At 38.9% G+C, this 19,293-nt stretch overlaps 1 protein-coding gene across 1 annotated transcript in view; it reads left to right on the top strand.

Moving 5' to 3' along the window:
- Positions 1-9,037: 9,037 nt before the first annotated feature.
- Positions 9,038-19,293, top strand: part of ANKS1B (ankyrin repeat and sterile alpha motif domain containing 1B) — a 1,178,069-nt gene continuing 1,167,813 nt past the window's right edge. The window contains exon 1 of the mRNA XM_069585128.1: positions 9,038-9,208. Within this exon, the coding sequence (XP_069441229.1) occupies positions 9,075-9,208 (134 nt within the window). The 5' untranslated portion in view covers positions 9,038-9,074. The remainder of the gene's footprint in view (positions 9,209-19,293) is intronic.

The following is a 19,293-nucleotide window of genomic DNA, read 5'->3' as shown; positions in this document are numbered from 1 at the left end:
TCAGCAAAAAATTTGTTGCTGATAAGCATCAATTTAAAATGCCTAAAAAAAATAAAATGCCTACTAATCCATTTTCTACAAAACATAATTATCTTTGTGCAGTCTAGTTTTAATATTTTAAAATCTTAATCATACTATAAATAATTTGATATTTATCATGATTTGAGTAACAGACTGAATTGTGGGATTATGAATTTAATAGTAAACTTTACAGTAAAATTCATTTATTTGAAGTTTAGTTGTCTCTTAATCTCATATGTCTATAACACATTCAGGAACGTGTAAATAATAAAAATACATTTTGTACAGCTCATTTTGAGATCATAATGTCTATACATTAAAGTTATAGACATTTTTAAGAGATGTGTTGGTTAAGTCACTGAAAAATATAGTGTATTATTTGCTAAAATTAATAGAACAATTTACACATGGAATAAAAATGTAAAATGAATGTCTATATTTAGTTGTTTATTACTTATCATCATCTTTGCCACCTCTACCTATTATCATCTACTATTAGATGAATACATTTTTTGTTTCCTTCTTGTTCTGGACCAAAATTTCTAATTATATGACTTTAGGAGCAGTCCAAAATAATGGCATTTCTGTTAACAAAGAAATGAACACATTGCCAACTGTCAATGCATTTCAGAAAATTTCAGAAATGGTTTTCAGGAATAATAGCTTGTGAATTGTATTAAAAGTAATTTAAGTAGACGTATAACAGTCACTTAACATTTAAAATAAAAATTCCAGGGCTGTATATAAAAAAAAATATTGTGGGATGGGGAGAGAAAATTTTCCTTTTAGCTAAATATAACATAAAATGACTTGAAGTTAAATCTTATCTTCAAAATGCCATTTATTTTATGACAATTATCTTGAAAATAATCATTTGCCTCTTAGTTTAAAATATAAAGCAAGCTTAAAAAATTAGGACGAATATGGGAAAATGAGAAGATGAAATATTATACCTCATTTTAAGAAGTTCCTGAAGGAAATGGTGAAATTATTTACTATTTCATAGAATTGTCTTCCTAGAAAAGAATTGCCTGGAGTAAATTTGTCATTTTGACACAGGTGACCTCAGTTCTCAGTGCCAATAGTTAGGCTATGAGTGTGAATGGTCTCAATTTTCTATCCCAGGATAGGAAGTGAGGTGAGGAACCCTATTAGCCTCAATTCCAGAATTGAAACGCCTCATCCTTCTCTTAAGGGCCCAGGATTTTAAGGTTATTTACCAGGTACCTCCTTTGACAAATGAAATGTGTGTGCTTAGTTGCTTAGTCATTTCTGACTCTTTGTGACCCTATGGACTGTAGCCCACCAGGCTCCTCTGTCCATGAAAGTTTCCAGGCAAGAATACTGGAATGGGTTGCATTTCCTACTCCAGGGGATCTTCCATACCTAGGGACTGAACCTAGATCTCTTGCATCTCCTGCATTGGCGAGTGGATTCTTTACCACCGTGCCACCTGGGAAGCCCGACAAATGAAATACTTGATTTTTTTTTTTTTTTTCTGATGGGGCATGGGTTGCTGAAGGTGAAGACCAAGTGGAAAGGGAATGGGAGTGGATTTTCTGTTTTTTAATCTTGTCACATTCTTACAAGTATAAGTGATGTAAACTCATTTAAAAAAATGAGTTTTAAAAGTTTTATGTGGGGGGTGTTTTTAATGTGCTGATCTTTATTTCACTTTAAGAGAAGTAGTTCACTGAATCCCTACCTACTCTAGCAGTTTGAATTGTTCAGTATTTCCTATCTTTCCCAAATTCCCTTGACTCTGAAATTTTCTCCATGCTGCCTCTATAATTATAGATACTAGAAAGTAATTTCATTTTTTCTCTTTTTTCTAGACTCTAGGTGTTTACAATGTTTTTCTTATCAAGTTTGGCTCCAGCCATCTACTTTGCATGTAGTTTCCTTCACCTGAAACAGCATATTCCAACATACAAGTGAAATGCTTGTTTCAGGTTGCAGGTTCTGTAATTGATTTCTTTGTTCTCCTTCGCTAAGAATCATAGAGCAAACTTACTTGATTCAAGTGATATCTGTATTTTTCTATTAGTATATGTGATATTTGTTTATTAAATGAACACTTCATAGCTACTAAAAATCATCATAAAACTGGAGCTGATAGTTTTTAAGAAAAGTAATTCAGTGATGAAAGTATTGGAGAGGTCCTTCTCTTTTCTCTTTCCTGCCTAGACTGTTGTTGTTTAGTCCCTAAGTCATGTTCAACTCTTTGTGACCCTTTGGACTGTAGCCTGCCAGGTTCCTCTGTCCATGGGATTTCCCAGGCAAGAATGCCGGAGTGGGTTGCCATTTCTTACCTGGTCTCCTGCATTGCAGGCGGACTCTTTACTGCTGAGTCACTGGGAAGCCCCTGCCCAGACTAGTCCCTTCAAAAGTATTGAGAGTTTCATCTATTTTTTATGTATGAATTACAGTAATAATGCATTTATTGATATGGTATTTATTGATTATTAAAGTATTAGTATTATGCAGGATTTTTCTATTTTTACAGTTTTTCTACATGCATAGGAAACACATATTACACATTTACACACATCTTGGATATAAGTCAAACTATCAAACTTAAAATTTTGACTGATACAGGGCCTTGAAGAAAATTAACTCCAATTAGCTCAGAGGTGAAAGCATCTGTCTGGAATGTGGGAGACCGGGGTTTGATCCCTGGGTTGGGAAGATCCCCTGGAGAAGGAAATGGCAACCCACTCCAGTACTCATGCCTGGACAATCCCATGGAGGGAGGAGCCTGATAGGCTACAGTCCATGGGGTTGCAAAGAGTCAGACTCCACTGAGCGGCTTCACTTTGGCTTTCTTTAAAATACTCAGAACTCCCCCAAAGAGAAAATTTTTATGATTTTTATGAGCAGTATGATCACATGGATACTGAAGGGAAGTAATTTCTCCATGGTTACTGCTGAACCTCAAAGGCAGCAAAGGAATTAACTCAAGAGTTTGAATTACTTTATTATAGGATTGCAGTTGTGCATCCCTATAAGAAGTATAGATTTCTTATTTAAAATCTATTACCAACATCAGATGTTTCTGGAAAATATTACATTAGATATAGATACTATAAAATTGTAGTAAATAATTATATAAAATGGATACTTTAAAAATTACTTGTTTAGATTTAATTGGCACTTATAAAATATCTACTAAGAGCCAAATACCTTCACTTTTTTGATCTCATTCAATCTGATCCTCAAAACATTCATCAACTGTCTTATTGACTGTATTGTATTCTCTCCAAATTCATATATTGAGGTCCTAAGGCCCAGTACATCAGAATGTGGCTGTATGTGGAGATGGGGTCTTTAAAGAAGTAAAGTTGAAGTGAGATTATTAGAATGGCCATAACCAAACATGACTTTCGCCTTTACAAGAAGATATTAGGACATACGCACATAGAGGACTATGTGAAGCATAGGAAGAAGACTGCTATTATAAGCCAAAGAAGGACTCCTCAAAGGAAGCCAACACTGCCTTCAACTTGATTTCAGACCCTAGTCTCCAGAATTGTGAGGAAATAAATTTCTTGTGTTTAAGCCACCCAGTCTGTGGTACTTTGTTGCAGCAGGGTAACAAACTGACATACTTGTAAAGGTATGTATTACTCTTCTCTGTGGACTGATGGCTCTAGAAGGCTTCTAACCTCAGAAGAGGTCACACTACGATCAAAACCCAGGTCTTCTGACCATAGTTCTATTGTATGTTTGTGTGTATTTAAATTATAAAACTGTAATTTGTGGAAAAAGTGCTTTGGAAAGCATTTAGGTACCAATGTAGAAGACGACACATTTAGTCAGATAATGTTAGCTACTAAGTCCAGGAAAATCTCATAATTACTCCCCTTCTGTTCTTGGCTGCAAATCCAGCCCAGCTTGGTCCCCCAGTTGGCAGGCTTGGACCTCAGCTGGGTAATAGGAAGAAGCTGGTCCATGAATATGGAAGGTGGGAGGACTTTGGATTGTGGCAAATAAATAGAGAATTGGTTGCACATGTTTCTTTGTTAGTGTAAGAGAATTAAAAAGCATATGTATGCTGGACAATTATAGATATAATTAACCATTCATTTTTTTCATATTCAGCTTAGCTTTGTTTTTAAGTTGTTCCATGCAACTAACTCCCGTCCCTATTCATTGATCCATAATGTATACATAGATATTTAAAAATGAACAAGCCATGGTTTATTTATTTTAGTGTTTTTCATGTAAAGAAAGAGGGAAGCTCCTTTGAAGTGGGCAAATATCATCAGTTAAAAAGGAATCAGAGACCATATACAAATGAAAAAGCAACTTTATTTTTAGAAAAAGTGTTTGTAAATACTTTAATTTTGAAATTAAGAACATTCAACAACAATAACAAACTTAATTTTCATAAACAATGCAAGAATGATTGGGAGATATGAATGAATAAAACAAGGTAGAAACAGAGGTAAAGAAAAAGACGGCAGGAAGTGACATAGGGATTTAGTTCTGAGAGTAATTCTACCTACTGATTCCAAAACATCTTTCTGCATGGAACACTCTTTCTTCACTTCCTGCTTCCCTTTGCCATATATTTCTCAAGCCTCAGTTTAAATGTCTCCTCTGATGACAAGTCTTCACTTCAAGAAAGGATTTTCCTTGAGATAGAAGAGAATTAGAGAGGATTTGCTGCTTTCGAATAAGTCATTCCTAAATCTGTAGGCTTATGGCTCATGGACCAAATCCTACCCATAGCCTATATGGCCAGTAAACTGGTTTCTGCATTTTAAAATGGTTGAAAAAGAGTCAAAAGAATATTTTATGACACATGGAAAGTATACACAATTCACATTTCAGTATCCAGAAAGATAGTTTTATGGGTTCACAGCCACACTCATTTTTGAATATTGCCTATGACTACAGGGCTTCCCAGGTGGTACTAGTGGTAAAGAATCGCCTGCCAATGCAGGAGACATAGGAGATGCATGATCAATCCATGGGTTGGGAAGATCTCCTGGAGAAGGGTTTGGCAACCTACTCCAGTACTCTTGCCTGGAGAATCCAACGGACAAAGGAGTCTCACGGACTACATTCCATAGGGTCACAAAGAGTCGACATGACTGAAGCAATTTAGCACATACACACGAACTTTCATGCTACAATGGTGAGCTGAGTGTAGTGCGATAGTGCCCATAAACCTAAAGATATTTAGTCTCTGCTCCTTTACCAAAAAAGTCTGTGACCTGTGTGTAGGAGAGAGATAGAAATAGAGGATGGGGTATAAGAATGAGGTAGGTTGAGATTAGCCCTTGAGAGAGATGAGATTCCAAAATGGATACTGTGTTCTTTGTGTCTTCTTAGACACCCCTGAGAGATTGCATAATAGGTTTATTGGGATGCTAGCCCTTTTCCTCACTGGGAAATAAAAAGAGACAGTGAAAAATTATTTTTGGAATTTCAGGGGTTTCTTTCTGTGAGGAAAAATAGTTTCGAGACAAGACTACCTTTTTCAGTGGGCTGTGTACTGGGTCACCTGTAGGGAATACAGGTTTTCAAAGGTAGGAGCACACAGGCAGGGGGGCTGAGAGAGGAGGAAGCTAATGATAGAATCAGCAGGATAGTGGTGGAATGTTATGTGACATGATGGTCTTGTTGTTAAGTCACCAAGTCATGTCCAACTCTTTTGCAATCCCATGGACTGTAGCCCACCAGGCTCCTCTGTCCATGGGATTTCTCAGTCAAGAATACTATAGAGTGAGTAGCCGTTTTCTTCTTCAGGGGGTCTTCCTGACCCAGGGATCAAACCTGCATCTTCTGCATTGCAGGCAGATTCTTTACTGCTGAGCCACCAGGGAAGCCCGTGATGATCTTGGAGGCGCTCTTATTTTTCCACATCAAATTTCCCTAGAGAGGAAAAAACTTCTGATAGATGATGCTCATTTGGTTCCTTATGTCTACTCTCAGTTGGTTAGAACTTGGAGAAGATGGGTGATTGACATTCCATGGCCTTCAATACTCAACCATAAATTTAGAAAGACTGCTAACATGCTTGATGTCTGGGTCTCCTCAGGAAGATAATGAAGGGCAGAATTTGTGCCATATAGGCATGAGGAGACAAATTTACATAGAATGGAGAAACTTAGAACTTGGTGTTCTATTCAGATGTCTAATATCTTCATAGTATTTTGTAGCCTGGAGCTGCTAACTTCTGTCCCACAGCCTATCATAGTCCCAGTTACACAGAGTAACTATAGAGCTCAAGGTGGAGATAAAGCAGATATTTTCCAAATCTACTCCCTAAATCACAGAGTTATCCTATCTTAGCTCAGTTACTAATGTGATGCTATGGGACATTATCTTTTCCTCTTCCTCACTGTGGACTCTAGGTTTGAGGGCTCAGTATTTGAAGCGCACTGGCTTAGTTGCCCCAGGGCATGTGGAATCTTCTGGGACCAGGGATTGAACCCTGCAGGGAGTGTCCCCTGCATTGCCAGGTAGATTCTTAATCTACCTAGGAAGTCCATGGCTTCTTCAGATTTTTGGAAGAATGTTTTTACTTTTTGTTTGCATGCAAGCCTTTGTCCTCTTCAACAAGAAACAATGATGTAACTACAAAGAGTTTGGAGTTGAAAACTGGCTTTGAGTATCATACCACTAGAGTATATGAAACAGCGGAACTGACTTTTAGTAAATCATTACTAATGGTTTTCCCATTGGGGGTTAACCTTCTTGATAACTAACTCAGTCATGATTAACTGTTGTTGCTTTCAAAACTACGGGTTACTTTCAGCTCTGACCATCTGAATACTTACAGTCTATCCTGGGAAAGATGTGTTTTGCTTAGGTGGCAACATTAGGAAAGTGGAAGAAGGATTTCTCCATGCCATTTTCAAAATGAAATTAATGGCTCCTTACCTCTTGTTTCTTTAACTGGTCTAGTCTTAGTATGTCAGAGATCATATTATTATCATATATAATATCATCTTACTATTAAAACAGATTAAAAAACAAAAATCTAGCTCAAAATCGACTTCCTTTAGCCATAATATATCTAATACTTTGAGCCATTCAAATTAAATCTCAGAATACTAAATTTCATAAAAAATTAAAAACTACACTCATTGCTTATCCCTGAATGTCTTTTAAGTTTTTCCCATTTACTTAAAATTTCTGCCTGTAGCAGGCAGTCCTGCATTTGAGTCTTGGCTCACTTTCTAGCCCCATGATTTTGAGCTCATCTTTAAAATAAAGATAAAAGCGGTATCCATCTCATGGGATTATTACAAGGTTAAGACAACAGATGAAAAACAGAATAGTACCTGGTCCCTAGTAACTGCTCATGAAATGTCTTTGACCATTATTGTCTGTCCACTTAATTTTTTCATGGGGGCAGTAAGGTGCATTGGGAGTCAGTGAGTCAGTTCTGTGGTCCAATTCTTTCAGCCACTTACTGTGCAGTATCTTGAGAAATTTAATTAACGCTTTGAGCCAATATTTCCTCATTACCAAAATGGATATATGGTAGTAATATCCAGTTCACTGAGTTATGAGGAAAGTGCCTCTTATGTCTCTTTCCTCCCAACTGGTTATCAACAAGTTAACATTTATGTTTATTCCAAGGGCAAGGCAAAGCACAGGATGTTACAGGAAGTTTCCAAAGAAATGCGTGCTCTCCATCGCGGGCAAGGAGAGCAGCTAACAAAATCAAGCCAACCATACACAATGAATTGCTGATGAATATGCAAATTAAAGTGGGTCTCTAATCCGTGCTCATTTATATTTTTTCCCAGTGTGAATGTGGAGGAATTTTCAATGAGAGCCTTTTTCCTGGTATTTCCACAAGTCAGCAGATCCTCAAAGCCCAACTGAAATAGAGGGCTGATGAAAGACCCCAGAAAAACTGCCACAGTCACAAACCATTCAGTGGCCAGGGCCACTGAAACTAAACTAAAACAAGGGCAGGTCTCAGGCAGGTAAACGGCCGGACGAAAAGCCGGTGCAGTCGCCTGGACACCGACACAAGCGGTGGGAGGAGGGCTTCTCCCCAGCATCACCGGCCTCGCATCCCGGTCATGGAGGATTTTCCTCACGCGTCGTGACTGACCCGAGGCGTGGCGCCGGCGGCCGCCGGGCTGAGGAGACGCAGAGGCCCGGAGAGCTCCAGTCCTCACACGGTTAAACCTCTCCCAAGGAGACTGGAGGAGGGAGGGTCCCCGCCCACGAAAACCAAGAGAATCTCGTCCCGGCGCCCCGCCCCCACCTCGTCCCCCCGCCCCCCGCGCCCCCCTCCCGCGGACGGACTCACGGGCCGCACCTGCCGGTGCTCACACGCCCCCCCGCGCGCCCGCGGCCCCGCGCGCCAGGCCTCAGCGCCGCCGCCGCCGCCGGCGGACCCGGGCGCCCGCCCTACCGAGCCCGGAGCCGCCTCCGCCGCCACCGCCGCAGCCGCCGCCGCCTTCGGCACGCGCCCGCCGCAGCTCAGCCGCACCGCGCGGCCTCGGCCCGGGCCGCTGCCGCCGGAGCCGTAGCCGCCGCGCTCCTCTCCGCCGCGGGCCGCGGCCCGCAGACGCCGCCTCCTTAACCAACGAGCGGGCCAGGCGCAAAAGCTGAGGAGACCCGGGCCGGGGCGCGAGGGTGCGCGGGCCGCAGCCGCCACGGGCGTTCGCGGCGCTCGCGCTCAGGCGAGGACGGTCTCCGTCTCCTCCTCCGACCTCCTCACTCCTCAGCATCCTCCTCCCGCTTCTCAAAAAGCATCCCCGGTCCCCACCCCCTGACACCCCACCCGCGGGAACGAGGCCTCGGGAATTAAGGGGAGTGGCTGTGGGGACGCGTCGCGGCTCCCAGCTCAGCCAGACCCTGTTCCAAGACATGGTCTGGTCCTCGTAAAAGCTGCGCCCCGAAGAGGAGCGGAGAGTAGTGTTCCCGGCTGGGGGCTGCAGGACTCTCTAGGGGCTGGAGCTCTGGCATTATCTTAGGGTGGGGCGGGGAGGGCTCTGGATTTGTGGGGAGTGGGGGTGGGCGGGGAGGAGGACCCGAAGAGGGAAAGGACTCTGAGAGGGAGTCGTTGAGAGACTATGGGGAAGGACCAGGAGCTCTTGGAAGCTGCTCGCACTGGAAATGTGGCTCTGGTGGAGAAACTCCTGTCTGGCAGGAAAGGAGGGATCCTGGGCGGTGGATCCGGACCCCTGCCCCTGTCTAGTCTGCTAAGGTAAGGACCGGAACCGGCTCCGCTTTTGCACACCTCGCTATGCATTGTGATGAATACGTCCTTCCTCCTCACGGTTATTGCACCTGGTGGCTGCCAGCGATTCATTCTTAAATTAGGTGGGAAAACAGAATGTGTATATGGAGATGAGGCATGAACCTCCCTGTCAGATAGATGCCTTAGATTCTTTGAGTAAATTTAAAATAGCCTTCCATCAATGCGTCAGTAGCTACTTTTCTGTGAGCTGTGGTGCAGAACTTGTACATGCACTAGCACTAGTGTTGCTGGAAGAATTTTTTGCGTCTCACCCGCTCTCCATCAATGTTTATTACATGTTTTCAGTTTCGAATCCAGCCTCCTACCCTCACCGCCCCCCCTCCACCCCCGCCCCACCGTTCCCTTTTCGGCTATTTAAATGAAATTGGCAGAGAAGCTTTTGCGTGCATGCCATTATCCTGCAAAAGCCACAGCCCTTGGTTGCTGCTTCCCTTCTCTTGCAGAAGGCTTTTGCTGTGCTGTGGGATATGATCCCACAAAATGAAGAGAGTGAGCCTTCTGGTGAGATGTCATCAGTGCAGGGTGTGTGTAAAACTTGATGAGGCAGGTTAGGCAGCTCCAGCAGTACTTTCAGTCACCTGGACATGGCTGAGTAAAACTTGTATCTCAGGATGAAGAATGCCAGGTTGGGATTGGGAAAGTGTATGTGGAACATAATAGAGGTGTATATGGAACATAATAGAGATGTATACGGAACATAATAGCGGTGTATATGGAACATAAGTGTATATGGAACATAACATCTTTAATGTGAAGATGTTCCAGGTGAGAGTTAATATTGCTTGGACACACACACACACACACACACACACACACAAGGTCTTTTTTTTCACCAAGCAGTATCTTAGAAATAGCAGGTTTGATTTACATATTTGAAAAAACATTTAATTTAAACGATGAATTGATGGGGACGAAGCCTGAAGAATATTCACTAGATAAAATTCAAGGAAAGCTATTTAGTTTCTAAAATCATAGCTATTCAGTTTATCCTGGATGTTTTTGGAGGCATCGATCATCATTCACATCTTTACCCTAAAACATCTCTGAAGTCTAACTCTATTTGTAAAAATTTTTTAAGCTCAAGTGATTTTCTTGGTTTTTAACAGTTTTAAAAACTGTTCTTTGCTGCTTTTGACAAGTGCTTAATACAAACTTTTGGATGATGACATTGTGTTCTTTACATAAGTTTTCATTTGTTTCGGTGGTCAGATAATGCAGTTAGTTACAGTCTTGGCTAATAGGGTAAATGAGAACATTCCTGTTATGGTGAAATGAATTTAGTTGGAAAATAATTGATGGGATTTTAGAAAGCTCCACATATGATCATCTGTACTTGTTGACAGTAGCATTTTATTGGAATGATAGTTCGCTTCAGAACAATGAATATTTATGGGGCACTTTTTTTCAGTAAGTCTTCGAAGTGATAAGCCTTGTGTGCATTCACTTGTTAAGTAATTTTCACTTTCAATCACAGGTAGACAGTTTGTACAAATTTCCGATTATAGATCTAGTAATTGCCCTTAGTCACAGGTAGTTTATACAGAAGCAGTTTATTTGGGTATAGTTTTAAATTGCAGGTGAAGTAAGTGTTTGCTATCATATCAGTGATAAATATCATTATGGTTAGAAACTGATATCCTGAAAGAGGTTTCTAAAAATAATCAATTTCTTTGCAAAAACACTAAAGAATTCTTTGAGAGCAGGGAGAACTTCAGTTGATTCCTTTGAGATGAATGGTGTTTTAAAAAACTTATCTTTGTGATAGAACTTAAACGTATTTTAAATGCCTTCTTAGTTGTGTCATTTTAAAAAGGGAATGTAAAATTTCAGGAATAGAATAGCAACTATTTAGTGTTGGTAAACATCAACTATAACATGAAAATTGTGACTATAATGTACTTCTTGAATGAGAGGTTTTCTGTTTTGCTGGTTTTGTCAGAGGTAGAAGTAGTAGCTCAACAGTGGGAACACATGCAGGAAACAAAACAAAAAACCTTTAAAAAGCGTGTTCATTAGAGTAGTTTGAACCAAGTTGTAAAACAGCAAAATCAAACCCAGTAACCTTTGAACTTCCATTTTTCTATGTCATATTGAATAAACAACTAAAATAGTGCCTTTGAAGAAAATGAGAATTGAAATTATCTTCTTTGGCTGATTCTTTACATAAAATGGAATTCCTAAGAAAGCACACTTTATTTTGTTGTCATTTTACTTCACAGATGATTGCCATCAAAAGCTTATTTACAAGATAATAGAAAATTATCTCTTTACCTTCAGACATAAAGGCAATTCAAAATTTTAAAATATTTTGGAATGAGTTGTGGAATAGATTTGGTACTCCCATGCCCTACTTTTGGATGAGGAAATGGCTACCGACTCCAGTACTCTTGCCTGGAAAATCTCATGGACAGAGGAGCCTGGCAAGCTATAGTCCTTGGGGTCACAGAGAGTCGGACACAACTGAAGCGATTTAACATTGCCCTACTTTATTATTTGTGTTGTGTAATAATAGGCTCAGATCCTGTGCTAAATGCGTATATCATCTCATTCAGTTCTTCTGTCAGTCTTAAGAGGTTGGTCCTCATTTTTCAGATGATGCACTAAAGAGATAGGAAGATTAAGAACTTGCCCAAGATCACATAACTAGTAATGGCAAGGATTTTAAGTGTTGTGATTCAAATTTGCTTTACCTTGCCTTAAGTCTTATTCATTGAATCTGTTTTATTTACAGAAGTTTAAAGTATATGGCCAATGTGTCTAATTTGAACACATTTTTGGTAGGAATAATAATTTAAAAATCCTTACATTCTTGAAAAAGCAACTCACGACTGCCCTTTGAAGAATCAGTAGATACTCTTTCTGAAGATGCTTTAAGCAGTAGCTGTATAATGTCGAATCAGGTATGTTTGGTTGACACTGTGATTTTTAGCAAAAGTAAAAATGACCTTGAGTAAATATGTTTCTAAGCCTCACTGTGCTCTTCTATGAAGTGGAAATAGTAAGAATACCTATCATATGGAGCTATTGTAAGGGTTAAATGGGGTATAGAAATTAATGCAAAGCATTCAGCACATTGGTATTCATCATTGTGCTGTGATTTCTCACAGAACTCTGGGATACTTGACTCTATTTCTTTTGTTTGTTATTTTTTCATTTTAGAAAGCTTTGTTAGTAATCCTTCCTTTCCCTTGAGCTGAAATCTTCCTTTCTTGAACATCTACATTTTGTTTTTAGTTTTAAATTTTGGGGCTTTCCAGAATAAATTTAATCTCAACACTGTGTACAACACTTTTAAGGTCTTAGTGCCTCCTCTTCCTACTTTTCAAGAGTAAATATCTCCAATTCCTTATCACTTTGTTGACTATTTCTAAAGGCCTTAGGTTTCCCTGGTGGCTCAGATGGTAAAGACTCTGACTGCAATGCAGGAGACCTGGATTCAATCCCTTCTTCGGGAAGATCCCCTGAAGAAGGGAAGGGCTGCCCATTCCAGTATTCTTCCTGAACAATTCCATGGACAGAGGATCTTGGCAGGCTATAGTCCACGGGATCACAAAGAATCTGACACAACTAAGTGACTAACACTTTGGCTTCACATGGTACTAGGAGTAAATTTCTTTCTCTTTTTTATTTTTCAAGTTCCAATGCCTTGTTGTCTTTTCAGTTATTTATAAGAAAACAGACAGTATGTCAAAGAAGACATACACCTGCCAATGAACACAAAAATGTTTATCATCGTGAATTAGTTATTGTTTAGTTGCTAAGTCATGGCAGACTCTTTTGTGAGCCCATGGGCTGTAGCCTGCTAGGTTCCTTTGTCCATGGGATTTCCCAGGCAGGAATACTGAAGTGGGTGGCCATTTCCTTCAACAGGAGTAAATTTCTATAGTAAGTTTTCCAGTAGAATCACAGAATCTTCAAATACAAAGGAGTCCTTTCATCCAGTTTCTTAGCTAGAGAATTTACCTATAACATCCTTTACCAGTTACTTATTCTGTTAAACCCTGCAATGGCTAGATCCATCCACTCTATTTTTTGATGGCTCTAATTACTTAAAATATCCATCTTTTATTGAGCTGAAATTCACCTCCCTATAATTTCCAGCAGTTGGTACTAATTTGGCTTTATGGGTCAGTATAAAGTAGTTTAGTTTGCCAGGGCAGTTCTTCAGCTAATATTTAGCTATATTGTTTTCTTATGAAACTTCTATTTTTTTCCTAAGATTTTAACAACCAGTTGCCACGTGGTAATAGAGCATAGGTGTTAAGAACTTGGAGCTTTTCAGGTCGCTCAATGGTAAAGAATCTGCGTGCCAATGCAGGAGTCACAGGAGACGTGGGTTCAGTCCCTGGATGGGGAAGATTCCCTAGAGTAGGCAATGTTAACCCACTCCAGTATTCTTGCATGGAAAATCCTATGGACAGAGGAGCCTGGTGGGCTATGGTCCGTAGGATCACAAAAAGAGACATGACTTAGCGACTGAGCATGTTAAGAACTAACATTTTCATACTTCTTTCCTATTCTCAAAAATTTCAATGACTCTCTTCAAATATGGTGACCAGAAATTAAAAAAATGCAATAGTTGTCATTTGACCAGTGTAGGGTATAGTGGGACTTAATATATTTTGAATTAAAAAAAATTACAAAGCAGCATATTTAGTATGATCCTTTTCTTTAACAAAGAATAAATGTATGTGAACATTTATATTGTATGTTAAGAAGTCTGGAATGATAAGCACAAGAATGTAGTTATTGGGTTTCCCTGATGGCTCAGACAGTAAAGAATCTTCCTGCAATGCAGGAGACCAGGGTTCAATCCCTAGGTTGGAAAAATCCTCTGGAAAAGGAATAGGATTATTTAGTGAGTGGTGGAATTGTGAGTGATCTTTATTTTTTGGCTTATCTGTATTTTCCTATATTTTTGAGTAAACATGTATTGTGCAATGAAAATGAAATAGCGGCTATTTAAAACATGATACAGTGAAGTTATTACTTTCTTATTATTGATCTAAGACCTGCCTTAGTACAGGTCAAAATTTTCTAAGCTGTACGGTGCCTTTGGCTCACATTGAGCAGATAGTCAATTAAAACTTCAACTTTTTTTTTTTTCCCAGTGACTTGTCAAGCCATTGTCATGGTTGTCAATGACTTGTCAACTTGTCATGGTTCCCCTGTCTGGTACTTGTGAAAGCGTTGATTGAACTTAAATTATTCCTATTATATTTAATCTTACCTACGTTAGCCTATATTTATAATATATCTAGCTCTCTTGGCTCTTGAGTCTGTTTTCCAGTATATTAAAGTCTCTTTTCTGCATCATATATAGATTTAATAAGCATGTTTTATATAACTGGTATTCAACATCTATGATATACTCCTAAAAAACTTCAAATTGGTATAAATTTGAAAGTGACCATCTTTATGCATGGTCTTTCTACCAACATTGAGGCCGCTTTATAGGACCAGTTATTTCTGTCTAATGTGTCTGAATATTATGAGGTGTTTTATCTATTGCCTCTCTGTATTCACATTATGTTCTGTTTATTCCATTCCTTTGATCTACCCCTGTAGTAGTAAGTCTACGTGTGTATGTATGTGTGTGTGTGTGTGTGTGTGTGTGTGTGTGTTAGTCGCTCAGTCATGTCCAACATTTTGTGACTCCATGGACTGTAGCCCACCAGGCTCCTCCGTCCATGGAATTCTCCAGGCAAGAATAATGTAGTGGGTAGCCATTCCCTTCTCTTAAGGGATCTTCCCGACCCAGGGATCCAACTTACCTCTGCTGTATTGCAGGCAGATTCTTTACCCTCTGAGCCACCAGGGAAGCCTGGTGTGTCTATAAATTCCACCAAACTTAGGCTACTTGTTTCTGATAGCGAACCATTGATGATGCCTAGTATTGTTGCAAATTCTTTCTACCCCTTTGCTTCTAATTCTTTTGAATCTGGATACTTAAACCCATTTGAAGTGGCTAAGTGCCTCTTATGATCTCAGTCTTTCTGGAGCTTTGGTAAAATCTTTGCATTGTTTATTCTTTCTGGGTTGCAAATTATTCTCACTAGGGATAAGAGCAAAATAGAAGTTGGGAAGAATCAGATTCTTAGTTTTGTTAGATGTTTCAGGGAATTCTCTTGTGGTGTAAAACCATCTACAGTTTTAATATGTCAGAGATTAAGATTATATTAACTGTCATAGCAGTGAACTTCTATTTCTTCTCTCCTTTTTTTCAAACTTAGCTGAAAAGGACATTAGCCTTTTTCCATGGCAAGTATATACTTCACTTCTGTGTTTGCTTTCAGTTTTACCTCTTACACCCTCTTTCATCCTTAAAAAAAAAAATCTGAACTCATCAGAGCTCATTAGAGTACTCAAATTGAATTGCTTCCCTCCTTTTCTTCCTTCATATTATGTATGAAATTTCAGTTTATTTAACATATCTTTCATGAGATAGCTGCAGAGCCTTTTAAAATTTTACTCTTTGGCCTAATTACCTTTTAATCTAAAAAAAATAAGTCCCATTTAAACTGTGTTAAATTATTTCTTTTTTAGTCTAGATTAAGAAGTACTTATATTTTGATAAAGCAGTAAAAAATTAGTTAATAACTCAGATTTACTTAATTTTCTCAATGCCTCAAAGAGTCAAATACTATGTATAGTTAGTAAATTCTTGTGAAACATAAGGAATCCAGTTCTCAAGATCTCAGTGTGAAGAAGTATATCAGTAAGAACTGAGAGAAAAGTAATCTTGTCACCAAAGATATGTAAACCAGACAGCTTATAAATTTTTCAGATTCAGGATTCAGTTCATGAAGTTTTTGGTGATAGATACAAGGAGATAGAAGGCAACCTGGAAGTATTGTAATTTTCAACTATTTAGGCTGTTGAGACTCTAATATATGATACTCACTTCCAGGGAAGCTGTATTGGTTAAATGGAATAAATCACAAATAGAGCAGTTAAACTGCACAAAAATGTTATATCTATAAAAATAGTCAAGTTGCAAGTGGGTTATCTATTTTAGATAGTAATGATGTTTGAAGCAGTGATTGCACCATTCTGTTCAGGGAGCTGTGTCTGCCTGAGTGAACAGTGCCAGCTGCATGATGGGGAGTAAGGAGAGAGGAGGGGGAATTTTGGTATTGACCTCTTTCTCAACTACAGGGTTTTCAGCTCCCTCTTCAAAACTGAGAGGATGTTGTGTTAGCAGGGAATTAGGGCAACCAGCTGGTGACTACTCAACCTGTCTGTTTTCACATTGCCCAATCCGTAGTGCATCTCAGTGGTTTCTTATAGTCGCAGAAGAGTGAAGTAGGTCTTCACTGACATTAATGCAGGAGTTTACAGTATTCAGTAGTGTGCCTACTGACCTTAGCAGTTTAACCTCTCAGGTGACAGTGAACAGAATTATATTAGCTCAGTTGTGTACTGAAATAATTTATTTCATTATACATTTGAGGTAATTTTGGAAAATTCTTTCAGAGTCTATTATAGAACATTCTTCCTGAGTGTTTAACTAGAAATGGAAGCTGACTATACTTCAATCATGGGCTAGAAAAGATTAATTTCAGCCTACAGAATCTGAAGCTATTTAACATTTAATGCATTTTAGTGTGTCTTTGGTTTCCATTTCAAACATATTTCAGCATAGTTTTAATTAATTGAAATATGAGTTTTGGTTATTTCATTTTATGTTGATGTGAGAGATTATCTCATGTTTGAAAAAGCAGGAGTTTACCCAGAAGACATATCTGTGTGCCAGTTCTTTCTCTTGTATGTGATGACATGGTCGTGTAAACCATATGGCAGCCCAAGGCACAATGCCAGTTGACAGCCCAGTGCATTTTCTTGTGTAACACAGATCTAAGAACTCTTCTTAGAGTCCAGTTTTCCTTTGTGTCAGTAGGACAGCAAGTGACTTCTACATTTGTGTTAAACCTGGGTGAGGCTTGCAGTTTGGTGATTTTTGAGGATGAGTCAGAATATATGGTCAAAAGACAAATTTTATTTTCCTCATTTCCTTCTGTTGTAATCTCCAAAGTTCATCTCTGAAAGTGTTTCTTATAGGTAATGCTTTGTTATTTAACAGCACATCCTTATGAACTGTAAAATGAATTTTGATTCAGTTGTGCTATAGAATTATTTGGATTCTGTTGTGTTGTGAGAGCAGCTTTATTTAAAGTGGTTAATTACTTCTAGTTAACTGAGCTGAAACAATCAGAGTAAACTTGTCACCATCAAATTGGATCATCTCTTGATTGATGGTTGTGGACGTAAACAGCCAACCTTATTTCTTGCTATCTGCTTGATATTTCTGTTTCCTCTACCACCTTTCTTCTAACACTTCTGGCTCAAATTTCTTTCTCTTTAGAAAGAAAGCCTCTTCTCTACTGTAATTAGCACAAGTTCAGCCTGCCTCTAGTTTTTGTGTCAACTGTCCCTCTCCAAGGGTTGCAGGTTTTGTGTGAGGAGTAGAGCTGGAATGAGCTGTGCATAGTGAGAAGTAGATTAAGAACAAAAATTGAACCTTCAAAATTCTGGAGCTTACAGAGTTTGCTTTCATCATTTCTAGTTTCCTGCATATGTCGGTGTTAATTTCTCCTCTCACCTCACAGATTCTGTGTCCATGTGTCTTTCCTAAACTTCCCCTACCACCAGCAACTATTTGTGGGTGCTGACAATTCATACTGGAGTATGATTGACTGTAAAGGCTTTTAGGAAGATGAAGCTCTTTTAGTATTTTTATTTAAAGAAGAAACAACTGCTGCTGCTGCTGCTAAGTCTCTTCAGTCACGTGCGACTCTGTGTGACCGCGCAGACAGCAGCCCACCAGGCTTGTCTGTGCCTGGGATTCTCCAGGCAAGAATACTGGAGTGGGTTACCATTTCCTTCTCCAAAAGAGGAAACAAACTTCGGGCTGAAATACTAAAGCTGTGAAGCTCTAATGGCAGAGTTGATGGAGTGGATTTTTTTCAGAATGGGTTGGATAAAGGTGGTCATTTATCCTTTTTTCTCACAAGGCTAGTGCTGTATTTCAGAATGGGTTGGATAAATGTGGTCATTTATCCTTTCTTCTTAAAAGGCTAGGCTAGTGCTGTTGAAGGGGAAAGGGATTTGATTGAAGAGAAATAGGATAGCATAGGGCCAGTGCTGGAAATGGCTTTTTTTTTTATTGCTATCAAATTAGTCCCTAGAACTTTTTATTGGATATCTGTTATATTATATACTCCTCTGAGGTATCAGCATATGGTATATTTTTTGCCTGATTCCAGAAGGTATTCCTTAGGTGTTTTTATTTATTATGACAAAGATATAGACTATAATTGTATAAGAGTTCAGTGTCTAATATGGTTTGAGATCCAAATTCTTTTACATCCATTTTCTTATTAAAACAAATTCATATTGTAAGTTTACTCAATATATAGATTTTTTCAAAAACCTATGTTTCATTGTTGGGGAAGTGTTTGAAGTTCTGACCCGCGCATCTCAATTAGCATTCTCCCACACTAAGCTTTACTTTTCTTTTTGTCTTTTACCACCAAATTACTATTCAGCCACTTTGAATCCTTGTTTGATACCTGTAGTTACTAATCTGCATTTGAAATGTTTTATATAGCATCTAAATATGCTAAATATAGTTTCTTAGTGTTTTGAAGATACTAAAAAACTGCTTTATTAAATTACAGAATTTAATTTACAGAATTTAAACTACAAAATTATCCTTGTTTTGTATAAATATTTTGCTGCTATTATGAAGGCATGGGAGTGAATGGGAGTGTGTTTAGGGGGAGCTGCAGGATTTATGCTGAGATGTTCTTTGGCATGGTAAACTCTCCAGTGGGGGTGTAGTGTATAACAGAGTCTTTCCTGTTGGTTTGCTTTGGCTAGTGACAGAGTGTTCTGTTACTCTGAATTTCATAGAGACTTTGGAGACATAATGGAGAAGGTGAAGAATTATGAACAAGTACTTGTAAAATAATAGAGTATAATAATGTGCTTTACATTTTGAATATTGACAAAGAGTTAATACACTGTAA

Source organism: Ovis canadensis, chromosome 3 (genome assembly GCF_042477335.2).
Source record: "Ovis canadensis isolate MfBH-ARS-UI-01 breed Bighorn chromosome 3, ARS-UI_OviCan_v2, whole genome shotgun sequence".
Taxonomy (NCBI): domain Eukaryota; kingdom Metazoa; phylum Chordata; class Mammalia; order Artiodactyla; family Bovidae; genus Ovis; species Ovis canadensis.
The sequence above is the reverse complement of the archived record's forward strand: the minus strand, read 5'-3'. Positions and strand labels throughout refer to the sequence as shown.